At 51.3% G+C, this 24,810-nt stretch overlaps 1 protein-coding gene across 1 annotated transcript; it reads right to left on the bottom strand.

The window, feature by feature from the left end:
• Positions 1-9,721: 9,721 nt before the first annotated feature.
• IVD (isovaleryl-CoA dehydrogenase) lies at positions 9,722-24,792 on the bottom strand. Its single transcript, XM_030451077.1, has 12 exons — positions 24,644-24,792; positions 22,066-22,155; positions 21,019-21,070; positions 18,875-19,044; positions 17,414-17,507; positions 16,825-16,961; positions 16,374-16,470; positions 13,411-13,504; positions 12,435-12,516; positions 11,856-11,960; positions 11,066-11,138; positions 9,722-10,974 (listed from the first exon to the last, which is right to left on the bottom strand). The coding sequence occupies exons 1-12, from the start codon at positions 24,773-24,775 to the stop codon at positions 10,841-10,843; spliced, it is 1,260 nt and encodes a 419-aa protein (XP_030306937.1). The 5' UTR covers positions 24,776-24,792; the 3' UTR covers positions 9,722-10,840.
• Positions 24,793-24,810: the final 18 nt, after the last annotated feature.

Raw genomic sequence — 24,810 nt, forward strand, 5'->3', positions numbered from 1 at the left:
ACTGGTTCCTCCATCAGGGCCTGGGAGAAGGACTTGGGGAGGATCAGCAGCTCCCCCCTTTCCTGGCTGCCTCCCTGGGCTTGGAGGGGGCTCAGGATCCTCCTGGCCCTGTCTTCAGGTGGCTGCTCCGTGACTGCAGTGTCAGGGATGGCTTCAAACCCTCTGCAGCATCCCCTGCAGCTCCCTCTTTTCCTGGCATCTCCCTGGATGGGCTGGCACCAGGGAAGCACCCCCAAACCCACAACAGCAGCCATCCCATCCCACCCCATCCCATTCCCAAATCCACATCAGCAGCCACCCCATCCCATCCCATCCCACCTCATCCCTCCCCATCCCATCCCATCCCATCCCATCCCATCCCATCCCATCCCATCTCCTCCCATCCCATCCCATCCCATCCCATTCCATCTCATCCCATCCCATCCCATCCCATCCCATCCCATCCCATCCCATCCCATCATCTCATCCCATCCCACCCCATCCCATCCCATCCCATCCCTCCCCATCCCATCCCATCTCTTCTCATCCCATCCCACCCCATCCCATCCCACCCCACCCCCTGTCTCAGCACCAAAGTGCTTGTGCTGTGCAGTGGCAAGGAGGTGCCTTCCAGTGATCCCCCTCCTGCTTTCTTCCCACCTCCAGTAAGCACAAAAGGGAAATTAATTCCTGGGGGAGCTCTGTTGGCTGACTCAGAATTAGGTTGCACCACAAAGAGCCATCTGGGTGTCAGTCTCTAGGTAGGCAGCACAGCAGCCCTGGTGACATCTCCCTCTGAGGGTTCTGTTTTCACATCAGCTTTTCCTTGGCTGCAGTTGGGATGTTTCCCCTTTTCCATCAGAAGTCAGGAGGGGTCGGGGCTGGCTGGGAGGGCTCTGTGATCTGTGGGATCACACTGCAGTGCCACGTGTGATCCCGTTGCCTACCTGGAAAAAAAGGGCCAAGAAGAAGTCCTGTGTTTGTGTCTCCAGGAGTCACCTGCTGGTTTTACCTTTTTTTACTGCTATGGGGGTTTAATTTCTGCTGTAGAAAAGTCACTGCTGTTTGTGGCAGATCCTGCTGATGACCAAGCAGCAGTGCCAGCAAGGCTCAGCCCATGAGCACTGCAAGAGAAAGGGGGTTCCTGTGTTGTGTTCCCTATTTTCTCTCTCATCTCAGGACTTCAAAGTGCTTCAGTGGGAAATACATAAACACCACTGACCAGACTTACTGATGGAAAGCAACAAACAGAGGGAGAATGAATTCTGCTGGAGATGAGCTTGGTGGGGACCAGCACAGCCAGGAAATGAGACCTGGACTAAATTAGAGAAAAAAAAATCACAGGAGCTGAACCCAGAACCTCTGTGTGTGCCTTGGGCAGAGGTGAATGCAGGTGTGTGCTTGGGTCTGCTGCAAACTAAGGATTAAAAGTGAGGCCTCTGCTTCATGAGCTGAGCTGTGGTGGTGCCAGGGAAGAACCCATGTGCAGGGACAGGATAAAATGTTCTGCCCCCCTTCCCTGGGCAGCCACTGTTGTATGAAGTGTGATTCCCAGGAACAGGGAGGCTGGAGCAACCCCAACACAAAACACATCTCCCAAAACCAGAGAGGGTGGGAAAGCAAAGAGTGACCCTGAGGGATGGGGCTTGGCTGGGCTGGGCAGAGCCCTGCAGCCCCAGGGCTGGTGGCTAGCTGTGGCCAGCTGGGGGTGGTCACTGGGGATAAAACCAGCACTGTGGTCACAGCTGGAAACAGAGACTCTTCTCTTCTCTTCTCTTCTCTTCTCTTCTCTTCTCTTCTCTTCTCTTCTCTTCTCTTCTCTTCTCTTCTCTTCTCTTCTCTTCTCTTCTCTTCTCTTCTCTTCTCTTCTCTTCTCTTCTCTTCTCTTCTCTTCTCTTCTCTTCTCTTCTCTTTTTTTTTTCCTTGCTAATACAGGAAACCTGAGGAGAAATCCCAAAGGCAGCAGCTCAGCCCATCTGTGTTTCTAGAGGAAACAGCTGCAGCATCACAAAACCTTCCACCCCTTCTCTTCATGTCCCCCAGGTGAGCTCGGGCCAGCACAGGGACAGGGACATCCCTGGGCAGGGGAAGCCCCTGGGGGGCTGCTGGGCTGGCAGGGAGGTGAAGATCTGGGGGCAGAGCAGGGAGGATGAAGGGCTGGGAGGTTTTGCAACCCCTGCAGCTGTGTCCCCTGCACCCTGGCCCTGGCTCCTTTCACTGGGAACAGGGGAAGTTCGTGGCTCTGCAGGAAGAGCCCTCCTGCTGCCTGAATTTTGGGGTTCACTGAGAGATGCTGTGGTGTGAAACCTCCTTGGCTCGTGGTGAATCCAGCTGCAAACAGCTGGAGCTGTGAATCAGCACCTGAGCAAAGGCAAGAGACACCAAAAGGAAGACAGTGTTTGCTCAGGATGGGCTTTGCTGGGTTGTTTCATCATTTGTAGCTGTGTTTGAATTATTGATGGTGATTCTTGTGGTGTGTGCTGTGAGAATCATGAAACCTGAGTCACAGGGGGCTTGGCTCTACCAAACCTCCAGAGCCAGGGAGGGGAACCTGCCAGGAGCTGCACAGAGGACGTGTCCTGGGGAGGGGAGCTGGAGGTTCCCTGGGAGTTTCCAGTTTTCATCCCACTCCACATCCACCCACATCCCCTGCTCAATGAAATAAAACCTCTGGAATGGTACCTGAGCCCCAAACACCTCCTAGGACAGCCAGGGAAAAGTTCTCCATTCTGATGGTGTTTGGTGTTCAGGGGCTCACGGTGGGAACCTCCAAGCCCTGACACCACCTCTGCCCCCCTGGAGCTCTGTTTGTCAGCCCTGGTTTTGTTCCACTGGGTTCTCCCCTGGTGCTGGTACCACTTCACACAGAGCCTCGTGTCCTGGAGAGCCTCTGGACCTTGATCCCTGCCACTCCCACACTGTTATCCTGGAGGAAAAGATGCCAGCAGCTCTTTGCTCAGCCATAAAACAGGGGCTGAGGCAGCAGCCCTTGGGCTGAAGCAACAGCACCAGCACCTCGGAGCCCCTGGAAGGGGCTGACCCCTTCTCATCACCCCTGGGAAACTGGAAATAAACCAAATCCTGCCCTAGGAGATGAAATAAAGGAGCCCAGCAAAGGTTTGCCTGGTGCTGCTCGCTGCCCCAAGGGGCTCAGCCCCTTCTGTGCCCCCCGGGGGGGACAGGGAGAGGATGCTGGGGGTGAGGAGGAAGGGACGGGGTCTCTGGGTTCCTTACAGCCGTCGGGGAGGGCCCGGGGGAGGTGTCGGTCCGGGGGAGGTGTCGGTCCCGGGGGAGGTGTCGGTCCCGGGGCGGGGAGAGCCGGGACAAAGAGGGGAAGGGGCGGACCCGGAGCCGGGGAGGGAGCGGGTCAGGGGCGGTTCCGATCCCTGCCGGTGCCGGGAGCTGCGGGTTGTGTCTGTGTGTGTGCTGCTGGTACCCCAAGAGATGGGATAAAACGAACAAAACAAAGCAAAACAAAATTATTTTCTACAAATGTTCCCCCTTTCTGAGCGGGGGAATCTCCCGGATCCATCTTGGGGCCGGGTTTGGGGATAATGAGCCCAGAGCCAGAGGCCTGAGCAGGGAAGCCCCGGGATGGTTTTGGGGTGTTTGTTTTTCAGCCCAACACCCAGGGGGTTCCCAGGAGCAGCCGAACCCACCCACCCCCTCCACCTCACTGGAAGCCTCCAGACCCCAAAGGTTTGGTTCAGCGTTGTAAAACCCTGTGTTGACTTCTTAATTTTTCTTTAATGTGAAATAAATCCCGGGTGCTTTGTCCTTACCTCTCCCCTGAGCTCCCAAGGTCTGTCCCAGTCAGAGATGCCCTCAGCACCCAGAGCTGGCTTTTTAACTCTTTATTTTCTTGAGGTGAGAGCAGCAGGAGGAGGGAGCATCACCCCCTCTGGCTGGGGAGATCCAAAAAGGCTCCAAAAGCCTCGAAAAGGCACCAAAACCTTTTCAGTGGAGAAGGAAAACCCACAGGTCACCTCTTACCTTCTGCTTAATCCCATGGGATGAGTTGAGGCTCAGCACCCGTATTTTGAAGCTCCAGGGAGAGGAGAAAAGGTAAAAGTGAGGGGAATGAGCTTAATTTGAAGAGTGGAGGAGAAAAGTGGTGGAAGAGCAGGATTTGTATGGAAGGAAGGAGAAGAGGAGGGAGAGGTAATGGGGAGAAGAGGGGGAAATGGGGAATGTGGAAAGCAGAGGGGCTGGGTGGGATTTTGGGCAGGGATGGAGATGTCCTGCCCCGTGCTCTGAGCTCACCAGATGTGATCTGCCAAAGGGTGGGGACAGAGGTGTCCAGGAGAGCCCAAACCCCTGGGACCTTGCACAGACACCGTGGGCCCCTGCTAGTGCCCTGTCCTGGGGTGCTGGGAGCAGCCAGGAAATGCACAGCTCCCCAAACCTTGGTGCCTGGTGGTGCAGCCTTGCTCCTGGCCCCCAGCAGAGCCATCAGAGGGACACTTGTGTTTCATCCTGAGCTGCTCTGTGCTCTCTCCTCCATCTCTGGCTCTGGATTTGGCTCCCTGCTCAGTCACCAGACGTGGGCTGGTTGGGTTTGGCCATGGGGAAGGGCTGGCCCGGGAAGCTTGAGGTGCTGGTGGAGCCCCTGTGGGCTGATTGTGTTGGGGAAAACCCCACCTCAGCACCAACCCCCTGGGCTGGGTGAAATGATCCAAGGTGAGCAGAAGGTTTGGGGTTGGGTGATGCAGGTCCTGGCAACGGGCTGGACTGGGGTGCTCAGGAATTGCCTTCAGGAGACTCTGCCAAGTCCTGGTTTGTGGGAACAAACTCCAAAGTCCCCAAAGGGCTCACACTCAGCACGGAAACCCTGTCAGCATCCACCAGGCTTCACCAAGGTGGGTTCTTAGTGCTGTTTGGACAGAGCCTTGTATCAAAAGCCATTTATTCTGCTATTACCATTCATTATTGCCCCCAGTGTTACCCTGGATGTTTGAGCTGGGATCTACCTAATCCCGCAAAGCTCGGCTTCTCCTCCTGCCAGAACGGGGAACAAAGTCATAATTCTGCCTTTGCAGCCTCCTGGCTGTTGCTATGGGGATGCTGCGATGGCCCCGCCGCCTAGGTAGGAGCAGTCCCATGGCACAGGGATGGCTGCCCTGGGCTGAGCACCGCAATTAACGGGGGAGAAGTTACAGGAATCGACAATTAACCAGGGAAGTTGCCAATCACTCCATGGAAGCGATGGAGCCAGGCGGGCGGTGGAAGCGTTCTCTGCATTGGAAATGAAGCTCCCAGCCGGCCCGGCTCAGCTGGAAGGGGCTGAGGGCACCGGGATTCGCACTCCAGGGTCCTCCGACACGGATAATTCTGCTGGATTTGCAGAATCCCCCTTGCATCCTTCCCTCTCCTCCCAGCCCCGTCCCCAACTCCTCACCTGCAGCTCAGCTCCTTCCCTGCGCTTTAGCAGCAGCAAGGGGGAGTTTGACAGCACCGAATCCTCTTGGAAATAACCCCCGGGGGTGCTGGAGATGCGGGAGGGGCCGGTGGGGCAACCCCTCCCCAGGCAGGACACAGACTCCTCCTGAGAGCTGCAGCTGAGAAATCCTCCCAGACCTGCCCGGGAATCTGGGAACTGCTGCAGGGACCAGCCAGCCCCATCCCACAAAAGCACCGCCCAGAGTTCGCTGGAGAAATCGCTAAAAAAGAATCGCTTAGGGCGTAGGAATTGGGTCTGTTCAGGGGAATTGGGAGCCAGAAGAATTTTCTTCCCTCCCACTGCTGCTGGGGAGTGGGGTTAACAAGAGAGAGGGGCTGCTGGAGCTGCTGTTTCCTTTCCAAACCTCTGTCCCTCAGCTACAAAGACAGGGACCCCTCCCACACCCAGGGGGCTCCAAGCCCCATCCAACCCTCAGCACCTCCAGGGATGGGGCAGCCACAGCTTCTGGGGGCACCCTGGGGCTCAGCACCCTCACCCCAAAGAATTCCTTCCCAAAATTCAATCTCAGTCTCCCCTCTCCCAGTTTAAAGCCATAATCCTGTCACAATGGGAAATGAAAAGGCCCTCTCCATTTTCTGCTGTTTTAAGGAAATCTTTATCTGCAGACCCTGCCAGACCTCCTCACTTTCTGGCCAAGCAGGAGCACCCCAAATCCATGGCACCCCGTGGCCCAGCAGGCAGCATCTCCCCAGCCAGGTGGGCTGGTGCTTACCTGGACCTGCATTTTACTGCAGAATGTCATGGAAAAACTGGCAATGAGAAGGAAAAGGTGTGCTGTGAGCAGGCAGAGGGGCTGCAGGAACATCACCCACACACACAACTCCCTGGCCAGAGGATTTCTGCTGCAGCAAGGACGGAGCAGCCCAGCCCTGCAGCCAGCACAAGATCCTCTCCTTGCTTCCTTCAGCATCCAGCGAGGATGTGAAGCTCCCCCCAGCCTCTTGCTCAGAAATGGGAAAAAAAGGAAAAAACGATCTGATGTGAGCACCTGAGGGGTGGTAAATCCTCAGGAGATTTCCTCCTGTCTCTCCTCCAGAGCTGCCCCGGGGGGAGGCAGCATCCTGCTCCCCAGCCCTTCCCTGGGATGACAATCCTGAGTTTCTGACTTTGCCACCTGCACCGAGTTTCATAAAATTTTAAAGCTAATGCTCTGCCAAAGTCAAATGGCACCAGAGCAGATGTTTAAGTGCAGCCCAGGATGAATAAATTATGGAGCTGTGGTGGATGTACAGTGGGGGAAGGAGAGGGTGGATGGCTCTGAATGGAGAGATAATTGATTTAAATGACATTGTCCGTTGTAATCACTTGGGATTAGCTCTGTGGGCACGGGCAGACCAGGGGATGCTGCAATTAAAGACACTGCTCTGATGGCAGCAGTGACTCTCCTGCCTGCAGCCCCTCCTCAGCCTTTTTCTTTTTTTCTTTTGGCAGCTCCGAGGGTTTTCTGCCTCTTTGTCCCACCTCCATCATCAGGCAAGGAATAAAAATGAAGCTGATTTGGGTCTGGGTCCAGCACTGCCCTTGCAGTTGGGAGCCTGAGGTTGGGGAGGGACCGTGGGGAAGGGGAGAGCTGCTGGGAGGAAACAGGAGAATTATTTCATGCCAGGGAAAAAGCTCCATCATGAGATGCTCCCAGAGCTCAACCCGTCTGGGTTCCCCACCGAGGTGCTGGGAGAGGATTTCACTGCAATATCTGAGAGATGTGGAGCACTAAAGGGCTTTTTAATTTCACAGGGAAAGGCAGAAGAAGGATTGATGGCTGGACACCAAATCCAGCCCCAGGCTGGTTTTTTTTTTTAACCCCAAGGATGGGTAAAAAATGAGCGTGACTCTGACACCCACCTGCTCTTTGCTCTGCTGCAGACAACCCCGCTGACCCCGGGCAAGCTGCTCCCTTTCTGGGAGAAGTTCCCCCGCTGGGTCAGGCGGGTACCGGGCAGGGTTCGGAGCTGCCCTGGAGTTAATGATTCCCTCGGCTCCCAGGAGCTCGCTGGGCTCATCCTGCTGGATGCTGCAGTCCGGGGATCCCCCTGGGGCTGGACCCCACCCCTGCCCGTGACAGCCCCCAGCTGGAGCTATGGAAAATTGTGGCAGTTTGGTTTTTCCCGAGCTTCACAGAAAACAGCTTTTCTGTGACTTTTTCAGCATCGGCTTCTGAGTCCTCTCCCCCCCCTCCCTCTCCCCTCAGGGCTCACTGAAGGGAGAGCTGCAGCATCCCAAACCCTCCCTCTGTCAGATGCACACCTCCAGGAGCAAGGGCATGGAGGGATGGAACCAGGGGGGGTTAGTGGGTGATCTTTAAGGTCCCTCCACCCCATCCCACCCCATGGTTCTATGGAAGGACGATGCAGACCCCCCAGCCCTCAGCCTGCCCCAGGGGACACAGCTTCTTTCCTCCCCCTACTCCCTCCTCCAGCCCAGGAGATGGGGCTCCTGCCATTTCCTCTGCCCCACACCCTGATCGTGGGGTTGTTGTGGGTTTGGTTTGTTGGGTTTTTCCCCCCTGTCATTCAGGCTGATAACTGGGCCTCAGCATCAGCTGCTCAGCATTGGCCTTTCAGGCAGCAGCAGGTGCAGGCAGCACAGCTCTGGGCCCAGCAGCAGAAATCCCCCCCTCCAGATCCCCCCACCACAACATTGTCCCCTTGGCTCAAGAATGGGTTTTTGTCTCCCCAGTGGCAGTTGTGGATTCTTTTCTAGACTGAAAAGAAATTCTGTTCCAATCTTCCTACCCAGCCCTGGGTAGCTGCGAGGGGCAGCGTGGCCCAAGGAGCTGCAGGAGGGTTTGGGCAGCTGCCTGGATCAGATGCTGTCAGACAGGGGATCCTGTTCTCTGCCTCCACCTCCCAGGGATCCCGTACTCTCCCTGCAGCTCCCAGGGATCCTGCTCTTTGCCTGCAGCTCCCAAGGGATCCTGCTCTCTCCCTGCACCTCCCAGGGATCCTGCTCTCTCCCTGCACCTCCCAGGGATCCTGCTCTCTCCCTGCATCCCCCAGGGATCCTGCTCTCTGCCTGCCCTGCAGGGCTCAGCCCTGGCTCAGCTCCCCTGTGCAGTGAACACGAGGCCGGGTGACACTTTCGTTTTGTGTCACCCTGCGCTGAACCGGAGCAGCAGGGAAACAGCCAGCTCCTCCTCTTCTCTTCCTCCTCCCGTGTTACCAAAACCTCCCTTCCCCTCCCGGACCAGCCCCACGGACCGGCACCCACATCCTCTGCCCCGATGCGGGGTGACGGCTCCCGCGGTCCCCGGGGGGGTGGTGGGGACAGCGTGGGGGCTCCGGGTGCTCCCCAGCAGAGTTCAGGGGATCCCACAGGGATCAGATCCCACAGCAGAGCTGAGATTCCCCCCGGCAGCCCCACCCGTGGGGCTTCGGAGGTGTTTTTGGGGAAATCAACCCCCCCAGGTCTCTGCTGAGAAGTGGGGACTGGGACTGGGCTCAGACTTGGGGCCCTCTCCTGCATCCTGCTGGGATCTCACCAGACCAGAGGAGATTTGGGTTTGGACCCAGCCTGGAGAAGCCCCAGTCCCACCTGCCCCGAGATGCAGGGCCCCAGAGTTGCTACAGAATGTCTCTTCCCCCCTCTCCCACCCCCTCTGAAAGGACTTTCTGCAGCAAATAGATTTTGGTACCTGTTCTGGCAGTGCTGTAGCTCAGCACAAGCCCAGCTCTTCCAGGCCAGGCTGCCCTCTCCTCCAGGCAAAGGATTCAGGCCACGGAATAGGTTTCCTGGTGCAAATGCTGTCAGCATTGACCTCAGCCCTGCCAAACCCCGGAGGAGCTGGCAGAGAGCAGAGCTCAGCATCTGTGGCATCACCCTGGGCAGGACCCTGACCTTCCCACCCTGCCAGAGCTCAAAACAGGTCCAGAACCTCCTCCCCAGAGAGATTTCCCCTTTACTGAGACAGAGGAGCTGCTGCTGAGAGCAGCTGAGCTTGGTACAGCTGGAAACTCCTGCCCTCTGTCCCCTCTCTGCTACCTCCACCCAGAGATTCAGGCTGAAAATTAAACCTGGGGACAAGTCCAGAGTGAGAGCCCCCCACCCCGAGGAACAAACACCCTGCTTAGGAAGAAGGCACGACCACCAGCACTGCAGAAGCTCTGCCTCTCCTGATGAGAAGTTTTGTAACTTTCTAGACACTTGGTGACCTACTTGGTGATTCAGGAAAGTGAATTTTTCTTCAGACTGTGGAGTTTTAATGTTCTCTGTTAGTCTGCTGTCAGCTCACATGGACAGATGTCAGCTACAACCAAAAAAACAAACCACACAAGGCTCTGAGCTCTTTTTTGTTAAAACTGCTGGGAGGTTGCCTACATGGCAACTGTTTAATCATCCTGTCATATTTACAACATATGATTTCTCATTGTGATCCACGTGTTAAGGCTGGGTGCTGTGCAATTTTCATTAATAAACTTCCATCTGCTGGCTATAATATGAAAACACCCACAGACAACTGCTGCACCCACCCTGGCTCCTGGAGCCAGCAGTGGGCTGTGAGGACAGACTGCCACCAAAAGAACAACCTTCAGGAAAAAACCCAACAAATAACCCCAACCCCAAAAGTCAGCCTCCTCCTGCCTGCTTCATTCAGGGGTGTCACAATAGAGGTCTGACACTGTAACTGTTCCCAGAATGATGGATGGTGACACCTCGGGGTGAATAGCACAGGGGGAGGCTGCCAGTCAGGGCAGCAGAGACTTGGGACTGTGCTGAGATGTCTGGAGAAGCAGCAGGAATAGGAAAGGAAGTCAGGGAAGGAACAGATGTGGCATTTCAAGAAGGTTTTCTAGGAATCATCACCCAAAACCTTGGCTTGTGCATTGATGATGCCTGAGTGCTCATGGAAGCCACCCCTGTGACGTGGTTGGCACAGAGGTTCCAAACTGGAAGTTCTTAATCCCACTGGAAGGTCACACCAGGAAATATCACCTTCCAGTGGCAACAGGCAAACACTTGCTACTTAATGGCAGACTTTTTTAAGAACAAACAAACAAAAATATTGTTCCCTTTTTGCTTTCTTTTTGGTTAACTTTCTGTGCTCAGCACTGGCTGCCTTTTGTTTCAGGCACACTGCTCACCAGCCTCCTCTGATGGTGAAATGTCCCCTGGGTGAACCCCAGGACTGTAATGCTGAGAATCAGGCTGGCTTATGAACAGGATGAATCAGGATGATCATGAGAAGAAAAAAGCAACCACTTTTCCTTCCACACCACCAATCTGATTCATTCTGCCAAAGCCTGGTCTGGCTACACCCGCTCACCGTGCAGCCAGAGTCCCCGAGCGGCAATGCCAGAATCAGGAGGAGGAAGAAGAAGAAGAAGAAAAAGAAGAGTTGTGCTCTCCAGCCTCTGTGGTCAAAGGCCTCGTGGTGGTGTGGGTGCTGCCTCTCCCCAGGGGTCCTCACTGGAAGGTGGCATTGAAGGCCCTGCCGATGACGAGCCTGCGCACCTCGCTGGTGCCAGCCCCGATCTCGTAGAGCTTGGCGTCGCGCAGGAGGCGCCCCATGGGGTACTCGTTGATGTAACCATTCCCACCTGCAGCCAAAACAGGTCACAACTCATTCCTCCTCTCTGATTTCCGGGGCACTGCTGGTGGCTCTCTCCAGAAACAACCACAACCACTCACCCAGACACTGAATCCCATCCAGAGCCACCTGGGTCGCGCACTCTGCCGAGTACAGGATGACTCCGGCACAGTCCTGAAGGAGAAGCAACGTGGGGACATCAGGGAAGGTGTCACCTCCCCATGTCCAACCCCTGTGTGGCCCTGACCTTCCATCAGCTCTGCAGACACCTGCTAACCAGCCTGAACTCCTGATCACAAAGCAGTCAGAAGCTGCAGCAGTTGTTCTGTCACTACAGAACGCTCGTGTCAGGTCTGCAAAGGCCGTGTGAAGGCAGGAAACAACAAGATGAGAAAAAAAGGGAAAAAAGAAAAAAAGGGAAAAAAGAAAAAAAGGGAAAAAGAAATAAAAAGGGAAAAAGAAATAAAAAGGGAAAAAGAAATAAAAAGGAGTGCAGCAGGGGAGCTGGTCTCATGAATGCACATCATCCCCACAGGAGACCAATGTGATTTGATTTGGGATGCAGGACTCTGTGCTCCAACTGTCAAACACTCAGTCCCCTCCTTTAGTAGAGGTTCTGGAGATGACAACACCTCAGAACGAGTCCTACAGCCTCCTGCACAGCCAGGTTGTTGTGCTGGGGCTGCCAACAAACACCTGCTGGTCCTGCTACATCTGCTGCCTTGCAGGATGAAGCTTTCTTTTCCTTTCAGGGGAAAAAAAGAGCACTTAGGGCTGTGAGGGAGGCACAGTAACCCCCAGGACAGAGCCTCCACCCTGCTCACCATCTGGGACCAAAGGAAAGGACTGTCCCCCCCAACAGGCAGCGTGCAGGTGACAACACCATCTCACCTTGGCATTGAAGTGGCCTTGGTCACAGGCTTTGGCCACGTTGTAGACGTACTGCCTGCACGCCATCAGCCGTGTGTACATGTCAGCCATCTTACCCTGCATCAGCTGCAGGCAGAGCACAAGAGAGATGGGAACATGAACCAGGGGAAAATTACCTTCTGCCTGAGCACCAGGGATTGCCTGTTCCCCAGACCCCCCCAGAGAAATGAGGCAAAGGAGAGGATGTGGACTCAGCAGACACAGAATTGCCACAGCTGGAAAAGACCTCTAAGGTCACCACATCCAACAGTCAACATCCCCCCAAATACAATACACGTGCCAAATTCTGTATCACTCATTAGAGCACATCCCAAGGTGCCACATCTACATCCAGGAAGGAGCTGGAGGTTCTGACAGGCACCAGCCCCAGTGGCCTCACACATTCAGAGATCCTTTCACCTCCTCACCACACCATGACACCAACCAGCTCCAGGCAGCCTTCTCCACACAAAGCCCCCCCCCCCCACAGAGCTATTTGTCTTCTTGGTTTTGAAGAGAAAAGCAAGATGACAACATTTTCAAATTCCTTTTCTGCCTCACCTGGAAGTGGCCAATTTTCTGTCCAAAGGCTTCTCTCACGTGTAGGTATGGAATGGCGTGGTCAAGAACAGCTTGCATCAGCCTAAGGAGCAGATATGGAGGGAAAGGGAAAACAACAGAACTAGGAGTTAATTAAAACTTGGAAGTGCAATCTAAGGCTAAAAGGTTCTCATACCTACAACATGCTGCTGTATCCCTATAGCTCCACTCAAACAATACTCAGAATAAACTCTAAAGTTCCCATTTTTCCCTGGAGTGGTCTGCACACTGCTCATCTGGGACATCTCTTGGTAAAGTCTCACCTTTTTAATTCAGGGGACTGAGACAAAGAGCTGAGGATCTTTCCTACAACTGTGGCCAGAACAGCTTGTGCTGCCTTGCATCTCCAGAGACCACCAACTGGAGGAGTACCAGCCAGCACCACAAAAAAAAAAGCATAGGAAGGAACATGCAGGGTGAAAAATCCTCCTTCTGCTTTGTGGAAGATGCATTTTTCACATGAGGATTGGTACAGAGACACCACTTGGGAGCACACAAGGACTGCAGGGTAAAACTAATCACTGGGGAGCTAAAGGACTAAATAAATGAGAAATGAAGCCTTTAGCCAGGCCAGTGGTCCTTCTGTGTGACAGTCAGGATAGTGTTCTAGATTTTAAGGAATCAGTAATTCAAATGAGCTTGTTATTCCCAGAGTAATACACACAAGCAAGCAAGCAGGGACCAAGACAGATCTCTGGAAATGTTCACGTCAAGACTCACACTTTCCAAAGCCCACCCTGGAGGGGCTGTGGCTGTGCTGCACTGGAAAGCAGAGATCTGCAAACTTCAGATTCCTGGCATCGCTGTTTCTACCCCTTGTCTCTCAGAGGGTGCTCTGAAGGAAAAGGTGGAGCATATGCAGAGCCAGGAGTGAGGAGCTGAGCACCCTACAGGTGTCCATGAGCAGCTACAACACAGCTGGAGCACCAGCACTTACCCCAGTGGCCCACCAGACAGCACCAGTCTCTCCAGGTCCAACCCACTCATCAGAACGTAGACTCCTTTGCTCAGTGTCCCCAAGACATTTTCAGCTGCAATCATCAAAGGAAAATGATTTACTTATTGTGGGAAAACAGTCTGTGGAGGCTTAAGGATTCCATGTGCACATCAATATGATTGTATGAAATCCTTTAGTAACAACTTGCACTCACTTATATAGAGAAGTCTTGTTTACACCATCTTATCATGCAGGTGGCTTTGTATTCCAATTACACATACCATTCTCATGGAAAGATTCTTCTCACATAATTATTTTCCTCTTCTGTTGCCAATTAAGTTATCTCTTTCCCATTAGCTCATTCTCAGAAAGCCTCTAACTAGGCCTCAATAACCATGAACCCAATGTGGCCTAAGGTGAAGTGAGTCAGGATTGCTCACAACCTGGATATTTCTGAACTGTTTCCCCAACAATTTATGTGCTAAACCAAGACAGTCCAAGGGTCACTGGGGAGGGAGAGGGTTCCAATTTTCAGTCCCATTTACCTTCCTTTTTGGTTGGAGACACAAGCTTTCAGGATGACCCAGACAGGCACTGTGTTTTGACACACATATCCCTACCCCTGAGGTATCTTTTCAATCCCAGCAAAGCCAGAAAGGAAAAGGCAGCACAAGGTTATAAAGTGCAGCTGCAATTGCTCTGCTCTTGCCTATTTTCTAAAGGGTAAGGTGCTCTACAGACACCTCCCAGCTCAGTGTTTGTACCAAGAACTGGAGATTTAATATCCTGGGAGGACAGACTGGGAGCCCCTTTCACCATCCCATGAGTTGTACCTGACCCACACGATGTCTGCTGAGTCTGTGTCTGCAGCTCCTGCCCAGAGATGCTTGGGGTCACCTCTCTGAGCATTCCCAAGCCAGGAACCAGAGCTGACACAGGTAAGAAGTCCAGCTAACCACTTATCACACCCCAGAGGACATATATGAGTCTTCTGAGACTGGAGAATACCAACAGTCATTATCCCCCCTCCTGTGATGGGGCTGGACAGAACATTGCAGCTGCTATAAATAAATGTCTAAAGAAGACAAGTATTATTTCTGTGAAAGTGGAACAGGAAAATAGTCACATTAGATAATGGGTTGAGAAAAATACCTCAAAATACCTCAAGAAGGGACAATCTAAAGCACATGCTGATGGTAACAAGTATAAAAAGAGGAGCAGGAACAAAAGGCTCATCCCAGCAAGGCTGCACTCCTACAATCAGAAGAGAACTTAAAGCCTAACAACTGTGCTTTGTAGATGGACAGAGATTATCCTGATCACGCCAGGAGAACTGACATTTAACTCAAGCTTTGATCACAAGAGATCCAAGAGGTGTGATATGCAAAGTGAAAATGAGACAGGACTTGTACCCTTGCAGGGAGTCTCCTAAAATAACCAGTCCATTTTTCAGTGGCAGAAGCTCAGGGACTGCATTTTCTCCTGCTTCCTGAAGAGCATGGAGAGGCAGGATATGGAGAAGTGCAGTCTCTGCAGGGCCAACATCAGGATACTGGAGCTAGAATTTGGAAGAAGAATGAAGCTTGGTGTTCAGAGAAAGAGTTCCAAAGCCCCACAGACAAGAAAAGCACCAATAGCCATCATTACTTTGAAGAAAAACACCCATCTGCCAGCATCAGCAATAATAAAGTGACAAAGCTGTTCATGATGACATCTCACAGCTGAAAGAGGACTGAACAGGCTGAGTGGTTTCCTGTACATCCAGGGAAAGAGGATGGATGGGTATAGGGTGAGCTGGAGGCACTGAGTGCTGCCTGCAGGAGGGGAGCAGACCTGCTGGCTGAGCATCACAGATTCTGGGACTCTGGACCCAAATGAAAGCAGTGTGAGTGAATGGATCCATGGACAACACTCACCACAAGACAAACACCAGCCACACCATGGAGCTGACAGTGAAACCCATGGATTTTACAGTGGGTGGAACTGCAGTGCTAGAGGACACCTTGATCTGAGAGAAACATCCTACAGACACCTGAGGTGGCATCAAACTGGTTCATTTCCAAGCCAGCAGACCAGAAGCAGCATTCATGGCCAGAGAGCAGAGTGTGTTAACTTCCAGCACTGCAGTGATGGCTTCTCCAAGTTATCAGGAAATGTCAGTCCCAGTGCCAAGAGAACATCCTGTTCTGTATGCATGGGCACCCAGGAGATGATCTGAAAACTTGGGCACTGCCCTTTCTGATTGCAGAGTGGAGGGATCCAAGAAAGTTGGAAATGTCAGACTGCAGCTGAACCCCTTCCACTTAGTGCAAAGCAGCTCTGGGTGGTGTGTGGGGAGCCTGCAGATTTGCAATCAGAGTTTTCATCAGTTCAGTCAGATAAGGCATCTCCTCCACTTGCAAGATAGAGGCTGGAATTTTTCTATCAACAAAACCAGCCACTGCAGTCATAAAAATGGCCATCAGAGTAACCCCAGCTGGATTAACTACCAGGGAAAAGGACATTCATCTTCAGGCCCTGGCCCCAAAAGAACTCAGAACTGTTACAGGCAAACCAAAAGTCTGCTGGAGAGTTTCTGTGATTTTGGAATGAAAAAAGTCAAAAAAGTTTCAAGTTGTTCTGTATGCAAGATGGGGAGATCTAATGAAAACAAACAAGTTCCTTTGGAAGCCCCACCTGGGCTCTGCAGAAGCAGGGGTTAAGAGTTGGGTCCATGAGGGCAGAAGAGGAGTGACCTAAGGAGAGAGCCCTCATTCCCTGCACTCCAGCAGAATGCACTTTTCCAGTTTCCCCAACTCCCTTCAGAGGCTGCCAAAGGGCAGATAAGCATCTGCAAAGCCCTGGAGGTCACAGCCTGAACATGCCTGTAATTAGCCATCCAATTTATCTGATCAAAAAGGCAGGAAACCACCACAAGCACACTGCCATGAATGGAATCCAACTCACAGGATCACAGAACTCACCAGGGATCTTGCAGTTCTCAAAAATCAGCTCACAGGTGTTAGACCCTCTCATCCCCAGCTTATCCAGCTTCTGGGCTGTGCTGAAGCCTGGCATTCCCTGCAAAGCCAGGAGAGTTAAAATACACCTCAAATCACATTCAGACAGACTGGATAAAATCACTGGGTGTCTGTGAAACCTCCCTGACTGTTCTCTCTACATTTCTAGTGCTAAAAACTGGTTCCATGCCTAGATCCCAGAATCCAGGGGTGCCCAGATGCAGTGCAGTGTGCCACACCACTGGGGCAGAAGGCTCATCCCCTGGGTTTATAACATTCAGGCAGAAAGTAGTTTGTCTTTGAGCAAGGGGCTGACAGATATAGACAGAAAACTTGCTCTGAATGAGTCAGTCAGGGTGAAGAAGCCAGCTTTAAAACCACACTGCAATGAGCTTGTGAGAGGTACTAAACTCACCCTCTCCACAATGAAGGCAGTGATACCTCGGGAGGCTGGCACAGCATTCATATCAGTTTTAGCATAAACAATGAGAACATCTGCATCTGGCCCATTGGTGATCCAAAATTTGTTCCCATTCAAAACAAAGAAGTCTCCTAGAAGCAAAGAGATGCAATCTGTTAGCTCACAACAGAGCAACACTTACATCCTCACTCCATTTATTTCAAAACAGGTTTGCAAGGATGCTCTTTAGCAGTACCTCCACAAACCCTTCCCAAGCTCAAGAAAAGTCATTTCCTTTGTTTCTGGAGGTCAGAGGCAGCTTAACAAATGCCTGAGAAACTAAGGCACCTACCTCTGGCTCCATCACACCACCAACTCCCACCAGCACAATGAGAAGTCCACTTTTAGACCTTCAACCCTCCACTTTGTGTCCTCACTGCCTGCCTTTATCCCATCTCCTGGGAGGCAGCAGCAGCCTGCAAACATGGCCTGGTACACCCAGGACTCAGCACCAGTCCCAGGGCTGTTGGGGAGGTCAGTTTAAATTTACAGGAGGCATTATTTGCACCAGTTATCTACCCAGGCAGCACATGACAGGCTTTACCTTTCTTATCTGCTTTCAGCTTCATGGACACAACATCAGATCCAGCATTGGGTTCACTCATTGCTAAGGCTCCAATGTGCTCCCCACTGATTAGCTGGAAAAAAAAAGACAAATAGGGAGGGAGGAAGTGGCATTGCTGCTGCTCCCTCTTGTGTTGCCATCCTGGTTTTTTTCCTGCACAGATCTCCAGAGTAGCAGTTCTGTGGAAAAACCACCACCAAGAGCTGCTGTTCCTGGAAAAGTCCTGGCAGGGAGCTCCCTCGTGCTGCTGTGCTGAGGAACAGAACCAAGGCCCAGTGGGATCAGGAGGATGATTCAGCTCCTGTCTGAGCCAGAGTCCAGCCCTGCTTGTAAAACACCATCTCCAGGAAGGTGCCAAAAGAAGCATGCAGGCAGCCATATGCCTTTCAGAGGCTCCTTGCTCTGTGCTTTATGACTGCCCTGTTAGATCAAGGAGAGCAGTCAGACACAAAGGGCCAGGCAGGGGGATAGGAGATGGGAACATTCTCAGTGATGTTCTCCCAGCCCAGCTCCTCCACACTCACACTACAACAGCAGATGGACACCCTCCTTCTGTGCCTGCTCATACCAGGCTCTGCCATAGCTGCTGCTTCCTCTTCACTGTTCCTTTCATCCTGCCCTTTCCCCCTTGCCTTTTTTCCTCCTGGTGTGTTTTTATTATTTTTCTCCTCCTTTTGATATCTTATTTTTTTTTAAAAAACAGCCTCAACACTTAAGATATATGTTCAGCCAACTCATCCCATCAGTTTATTTCTACAGAACTACTTGAGTAACTTCTCTGTCATGAACCAAGGCAAGCAAGAACCAAAGTGATGGCACATCTCATACTGAAATGCAGCAAATGAGGGCATTCAGACAGTCAGCAGCAAGGACAATTACACACTAGCAGGCTGCAGAGGGCTTGCAGGAAGCAACACTCTACTTTGCATGTGGTTTAAATCAGGTTTCTTGCACTGATCATTTCACTGATCACTTCAGTAGCTGGGAGTCAATGTCCTAGTTAATTTTTTCCATGCATTTAAATACTCTGATGTGTTTAACATGCTTTTGAGTCACAAGCATCAACGCCCCAAACGATCAGGTGTCATGTGCAGTTAATTAGCACAGGCAAACCAAGCATGTAGGCAGTGAGAAATGGAGAACAGAAAATAGGAAAGCAGGGACTTCCATCCAGAGCTCTCGAAACAATCTGGGAAGCTGGAAGAATATAATCCAGTGGCACCTCAGAACCTCACTGACACAGCTCCAGAGAGCCCACAGACACAGAGCTCAGCTGAGGTCAACGTGGATTAAAGGAGAAAAATTATCAAGCTAGAGAAGGGCAAGTTTGGGAAGCTGGAGGCTGGGTGACTGAAACCAGCTAGTGCTTAAAATGCCACATCCTTGCATGCAGACAGACTCCAGATACTTCCCAGTTTCCTCCCTCTCCCAGCCACAGACCTTGGGCAGGTACTTGCTCTTCTGGGCCTCGCTGCCGTTGCGCACGAGCTGGTTGATGCAGAGGTTGGAGTGGGCCCCATAGCTCAGCCCCACAGCTCCTGAGGCACGGGAGATTTCCTCCATCACCAGCACGTGGTCCAGGTACCCCAGAGCAGAGCCACCATACTCCACTGGAGAGAGAAACCTCCTGTTAGCCACGCTGGAGTACAGCACACCTCCACAAGGTCCCAGGGCTGGGCTGAGTCTGGAATGAGATCTGGGACACTTGCAGGAGAGGTTCTGCTTTTCTGACTCTGTCTCTGAGCTGGGAACCTTTGGCTTTCCCCCTCCTCTCTGAACTGTACAGGCACAGTGATGTTACCACTGCAGCACAATCAAGAATTTGCACCATAGGATACATCTAAACCATGCCACTGACACTTGCACAGCAGTCAGTCCTTCCTGTTAACCATCCTTAAGCACAACCTCATTATTATCAGGCAGATTAAATCAAAGTGGCAACCTGTGTCAGGTGAGGAGACAAAGGAGCACGGGGAAAGCTTGTAAAGTCCATGCAGATTTGTCATAACCAGGAGCCTTAAACAAGTGAGGAATACTCAGACTGCTCAAAAAGTGGGGCACTAGGAACTCCTCTGTGCCAACAAACGTGCAGGGCACCAGCATTCTGATAGGGGGCTGATCCAGCATGAGCATGACTCATAAATGCTGCAATATAAAAGTATAAAATACATTAAAAAAAAAATAAACACTGTGATTCAGCAGTGGCAAGGATGTGAATTTCCAGAGAGGATGAGGTGAGAGAAAGCATCGTGGCCACTGTAACTGGGAATTCTCAGAGGCACACTGAGCTGAGCCTAAAACCAGTGCCACTGCAGAATTACTCTCTATATATGAGGTGCCCACATTATCATTCCATGGCAACTACATACTTGCATCTCTTAACTTAGCTCTTAAAAAAAAATTGCAAACCAATATAGTTTTATTGGTTTTAAGAAGGAAACAAAAAGCACTGTCATTTAAAATGCTCTCCTGACAGACTTGATCCATGGGTGCCCAAACATGCCATTTCATTGAGCACATGCCCTCATAAGAATCCACATTATTTTCACATCCTCAATGCCAGTCTTCACCACCTGCAACAAAACCAGTGCCAGTGAAGTGCACACAACTACAGAATAAAAAACAAGGCAAAAAACTTCTAGTCCTAGGAAGGTTTTAGAGGTAAATCTTTGAGGAAATCAAGAAGGACAGGGCTCAGGAGGGGCTGGCTTATTTATAATGTGGGAAACTGCTGTAAGCCTCAGGCACAACATCAAAGAAGAAAGAAGGTAAGAGTGAGAAGAAACAGGAGCAGCAGTAAATTGGGAAGAGTAAAGAGAAAGAAAGCAGAAATAGAGACTCTTTCAAGCAGCCTCAGTGCCACTGAAAGAAATGCAGAGGCATTATTTCAACACATTGCTATTCAGTCTGCTGCTGCTGGAGCCTTTGCAGAGCCACATCCAGAACACAGACTTTACGAGGGGACATAAAGGGCCCATTGGCTGCTTTTCTCCACTAAGGGCTTCTCCTCATTACACTGTGTTAGTGCATTCAGCATGACCACAGCAGCCTCACTCATCTATAACATTAATCAAAACACTTTTCAGCTAACCTGGACGAGGCTGAATAAGATTTACCCTGATTTTTTTCTGACTGGTTGGATGTGGTGAGCTTTCCATTAGTTATCACAGCTTTTCAGAGCATTGTTTTGTACCCTTTAACTTCTCCCATTAGAGATGGATGTTTGTTCTAGGATACTTTTATCTCTAGCTCTCGTTCTTCAGAACTTGCAGCAAAGGTTTCATATTAGGGAAGCACGGGCACATATATCTGCATACATCTGGGGAAACCATCTCTGAGCAGTACTTCTGAGCTGTAAAAGCCAGTTTTTAATTGTACAGAAGTCTAACGAGGAAAAAGGATTCTGAGTCAGTGAATAACAACAAAAGTTGCAGAGTTTTTAAGAAACACAGAATGGGAGTTGTTGGACTAAATGTATGTCACATCCCAGCCAAGGTTGTTATGAACTGGAAAGGGGGAGTTGAAATAGTTCATCTCCTGTTTGAACAATCACCCAGCAAGGTAAAAGGTGGGAACAGACTTACCAGGAGCTGTGATCCCCAGAACTCCCAGTTCCCCAAGTTTCTTCCAAAATGCCTACAAGTACAGAACAAGCAATGAGTCCAGGCTTGCAGTCAGGACACCAGCATAAGATTGGTTGCAGCAAATAGCAGGAACCATGACTAATTAATGTAGAAATATTTAGAAGAGCTGCTATTGGCTGGCACTTGGAAATTCCTGAGGCACAGAATCACAGAGTGATGAGCCATGGCATCAGGCAGGAGCAAAGACTGTCAGCAAAGAGGAAAATAGGAGTGCAGAAGCTTTGCTGCTTCTCCACCACTGTGTGATGGACACACAGGTGAACTCTTGTGACATGGCCTCAGCATCCAGTGAGGAGATAATTACCAGTGAGCAGCCTCCACAGACCTCAGGAAGTATTATCCAATAGCTCTGGATGACATCTGGTGTGCCAGACTAAATTCATACACTGAACTTCAAAGCTGTGCATATATCCCTGAAAATGACAACATCAGAGCTCTGGGAAATCTTGGCAGATGTTCTGAGCCTTTAAATCTTGGGGAGTTTATGAAAACCAACAGTTAGATCTCTCATTTTCACCAGTCAGATCCTCCTGTTGCACAGAATTTGTTGTTATTAGGAAGGCAAGTTTCAACTCCACAGCCAGACTAGTGGCACTTTCAGCAGTCACAAGAAATCAAGAGAAAACTCAGATGTCCAGGGAAGGGTCCAGGTGAGGAGAACACAAAGGTCATATCAGGGGAAAGGTCTGACCTGAGCCAGACAGAAATATGATGGTGAGAATCCAGACAAGGCCATTATCAATCCTGGATTTTTCCCAGCTTCATGCTGGCTGGGTTCTGCTGAGAGGTGCTGTTCTGCTGAGACTCTCAGGTTGCTGTTAATAAAACAGGAAATCAAAAATTTTCTCTATGGCTTTCAAGTTTGAAAACTTAATGCACATGTTCCTGTGGTGTGTCCTGGGATTCTGTGTCTGGACTAAGCCCCAGATCAAAGCCCAGACAAGCTTTCACTACCATCTATTTTAAACACACACATGAAATACTCACCCTCATGTCTTTGAATTCATTTTCCTGGTCAATCTGTTGGGCTTTGGGAGCCAAATGCTCTTGACAGAACTTTGTCATGGTCTGTCTAAGCTGGGAAAATATATGAGGAGAAACACACGTGTTACAACTCATCAATACATTGCCATCTTCCCCCCTAGGACACTGCCAACATTCCTCTGCCAGGAGACTCCAGGATCCCAAATGGCTGTTTGGGGTTAACAGCTGTGAGACCACATGAAAGGCCCTTTAGTCTTTTAAAGAGAAGATCCTGATGTACTTAAGTTCCCCTCAGCATTTAACCTCAGCAGCCTGACCCCAACAGGGCAGAACCCCTCTTACCTACTGCCTGCACCACCTTCAGGGGATGGTTTGGGTCAGGAAGCTCTGGAAGCTGCTGATGCATTATTGCCATCCAGCACCTGCTTACAGGTTTATTAATTACATGCAGATGTCTGCAATAGGCATGCACACTAATTAATATGCATGAGTGGATCAAACCAGAACTATATCAGCTATCCTCCTGTCTTCTTCACCAGGGAAATCTGATCAATCCAGGTATGCCAAGTGCTCAGTCTTAAATCTTTTTCTGAATTCTACAACCTGAATATCCCCATGCACACGTTCTGCAAAGCCCAGAGCACACCAAGCAAATATGTACAACATCTCTTTAAAGTGCTTTTTATATAAAGATTTAAAAACTTTGTCTTATGATTATGATTGAGATCAATAACATGGTTTCTCCTTCTGGTTCTTTATTCCTACAGTTCAAGGCTGGTGAAGGAACAGCCCTCAAGACTGAAGCCTCTGCTGCAGAACCAGAATCTAGAGAAGGGGCAGAAGCAGAACACCAAAGTATGCCCAAGTTCTCTGTCCTTCTCTCAAGCCCACAGCCAACCAGGCTTTTTTTTTCTGCCAAAAAGAGACACCAATTCCCATGGCTATCCAGACTTTGGATTCCTGTATCACCAAACATGTTTGCTGCCTGTTGAGTTTTCTTTCTTTTTTTTTTTTTTTTTTTTTTTGTTTTAAAACATTATCTATGTTTTCCCTGTTACAAAGCTGGCAGCAGGAAACCTGAGCATAAAGCTTACAAGAAAAACACAACACCTTAAAACCATAAAACAGAAATTAAAAGAGATTGAGGCTTAGACTCCCAGACACCTCTGATGCTCTAAGCCCACGTGTAAGTTACACTGGTAACACATCCAGTGCTGCTGCAGATTTAGTGCTGATTTTTTCCACCAGCTAGATGTGAACTACAACAATGTTTTCCTTTTGTACCTGCTGAACGTAGAGGCAGGCTGATCTGAGCAGACAAGGCTATAAACCATGAACACCAACCTGGCAAAGAATCATTTTGCACTAAGAAAGAAATGACAATGAGCAGATTTATTTTGTACACCTGTGCACTGGCACTGTTATGATTATCTACAAAGAACAGCTAAGCTGTGATGGCAACTGCTGAGCTGCTGTGCAGGAGGAAAGAGTAAAGAACTATTATCCTAAAGGTGTTGGTCCCCCATTGGGCAAGAGAACAAACCAGGAGAACTGCAACACTTCTTGTGAAAGGATTTCTACACCACCTCTCCTATGAGGTAGAGCTGTTCAGACCTCAGAGCATCTTCCAGTGCCTGAAGGGGCTGCAGGAAAGCTAGGGAGGGACTTCAGACAAGAGCTCAGATGGATGGGATAAGGGAGAATGGTTTTAAGCTGAAAGACAGGGATTTAGGTCAGACCTCGGGATGACATTATTTGCTGTGGAGTGGTGAGCCCCTGCCCTAGGTGAGATGGCTGCCTCACCCCTGAAGTTTCCAAGGTCAGGTTGGGTGGGGGTTGGACCAAGCTGTTCTAGTGAGAGGTGTCCCTGCCCATGGCAGGGAGCTTGGAGCTCCATCATCTTAAAGATCCCTTCCAACCCAAACCAGACTGTGACGAGACCAAATTAATTAATTGCTTTGGTGATGTTTCTGATCGCATTTCCCATTCCTTAGGCCCAGTGGGAACACCACGGAGTTCTTATGCAGTGTTGCCTTAGTTTATGGGGAAGCGGCGCCAGAGAGGAGAGACCTTCCCTTCCCTTCCCTTCCCTTCCCTTCCCTTCCCTTCCCTTCCCTTCCCTTCCCTTCCCTTCCCTTCCCTTCCCTTCCCTTCCCTTCCCTTCCCTTCCCTTCCCTTCCCTTCCCTTCCCTTCCCTTCCCTTCCCTTCCCTTCCCTTCCCTTCCCTTCCCTTCCCTTCCCTCTTCCCTTATCTCTTCCCGATCGCTCCCGTGGGGCACTCCGGACACGTGCCCGGGGCGCGCCACCACGCCCCTCCTGCCCGCCCGCCCATTGGCTGATTCCCCACAGCCGGAACCAATCGGCGCTCACCAACCGCGACACACCCCCGGTGGGGCGGGGCCTCAGCCCGTTCCCCGCCACCCCCGCTGCTCGCAGCCCCGGTCCGCTCCTAACCCGCTCCCGGTTCCCTCCCACCCCGCTCCCGGTTCCCTCCTAACCCGCTCCCGGTCCCGCTCCCAACCGGCTTTCAGCCCGCTCACAGTTCTCTCCCGGCCCGCTTCCAGCCCGCTCCCCGCCCCACCTGCCGCTGCTCCTCGCTCAGCCCGTTCACCGTATCGTCCACCGCCAGCCCCGCACATCCCCTCCGCACCAGTTCCAGCCTTCTCCTCCTCAGCCCCGCGCCCACCGCCGCCCTCCCGATCGCCACCGCCATGGCTGCCCCCGGCGCGCAGGCGCAGAGCGGCCCCG

This window comes from Calypte anna, chromosome 5 (genome assembly GCF_003957555.1).
Source record: "Calypte anna isolate BGI_N300 chromosome 5, bCalAnn1_v1.p, whole genome shotgun sequence".
In the NCBI taxonomy this organism is placed as follows: Eukaryota; Metazoa; Chordata; class Aves; order Apodiformes; family Trochilidae; genus Calypte; species Calypte anna.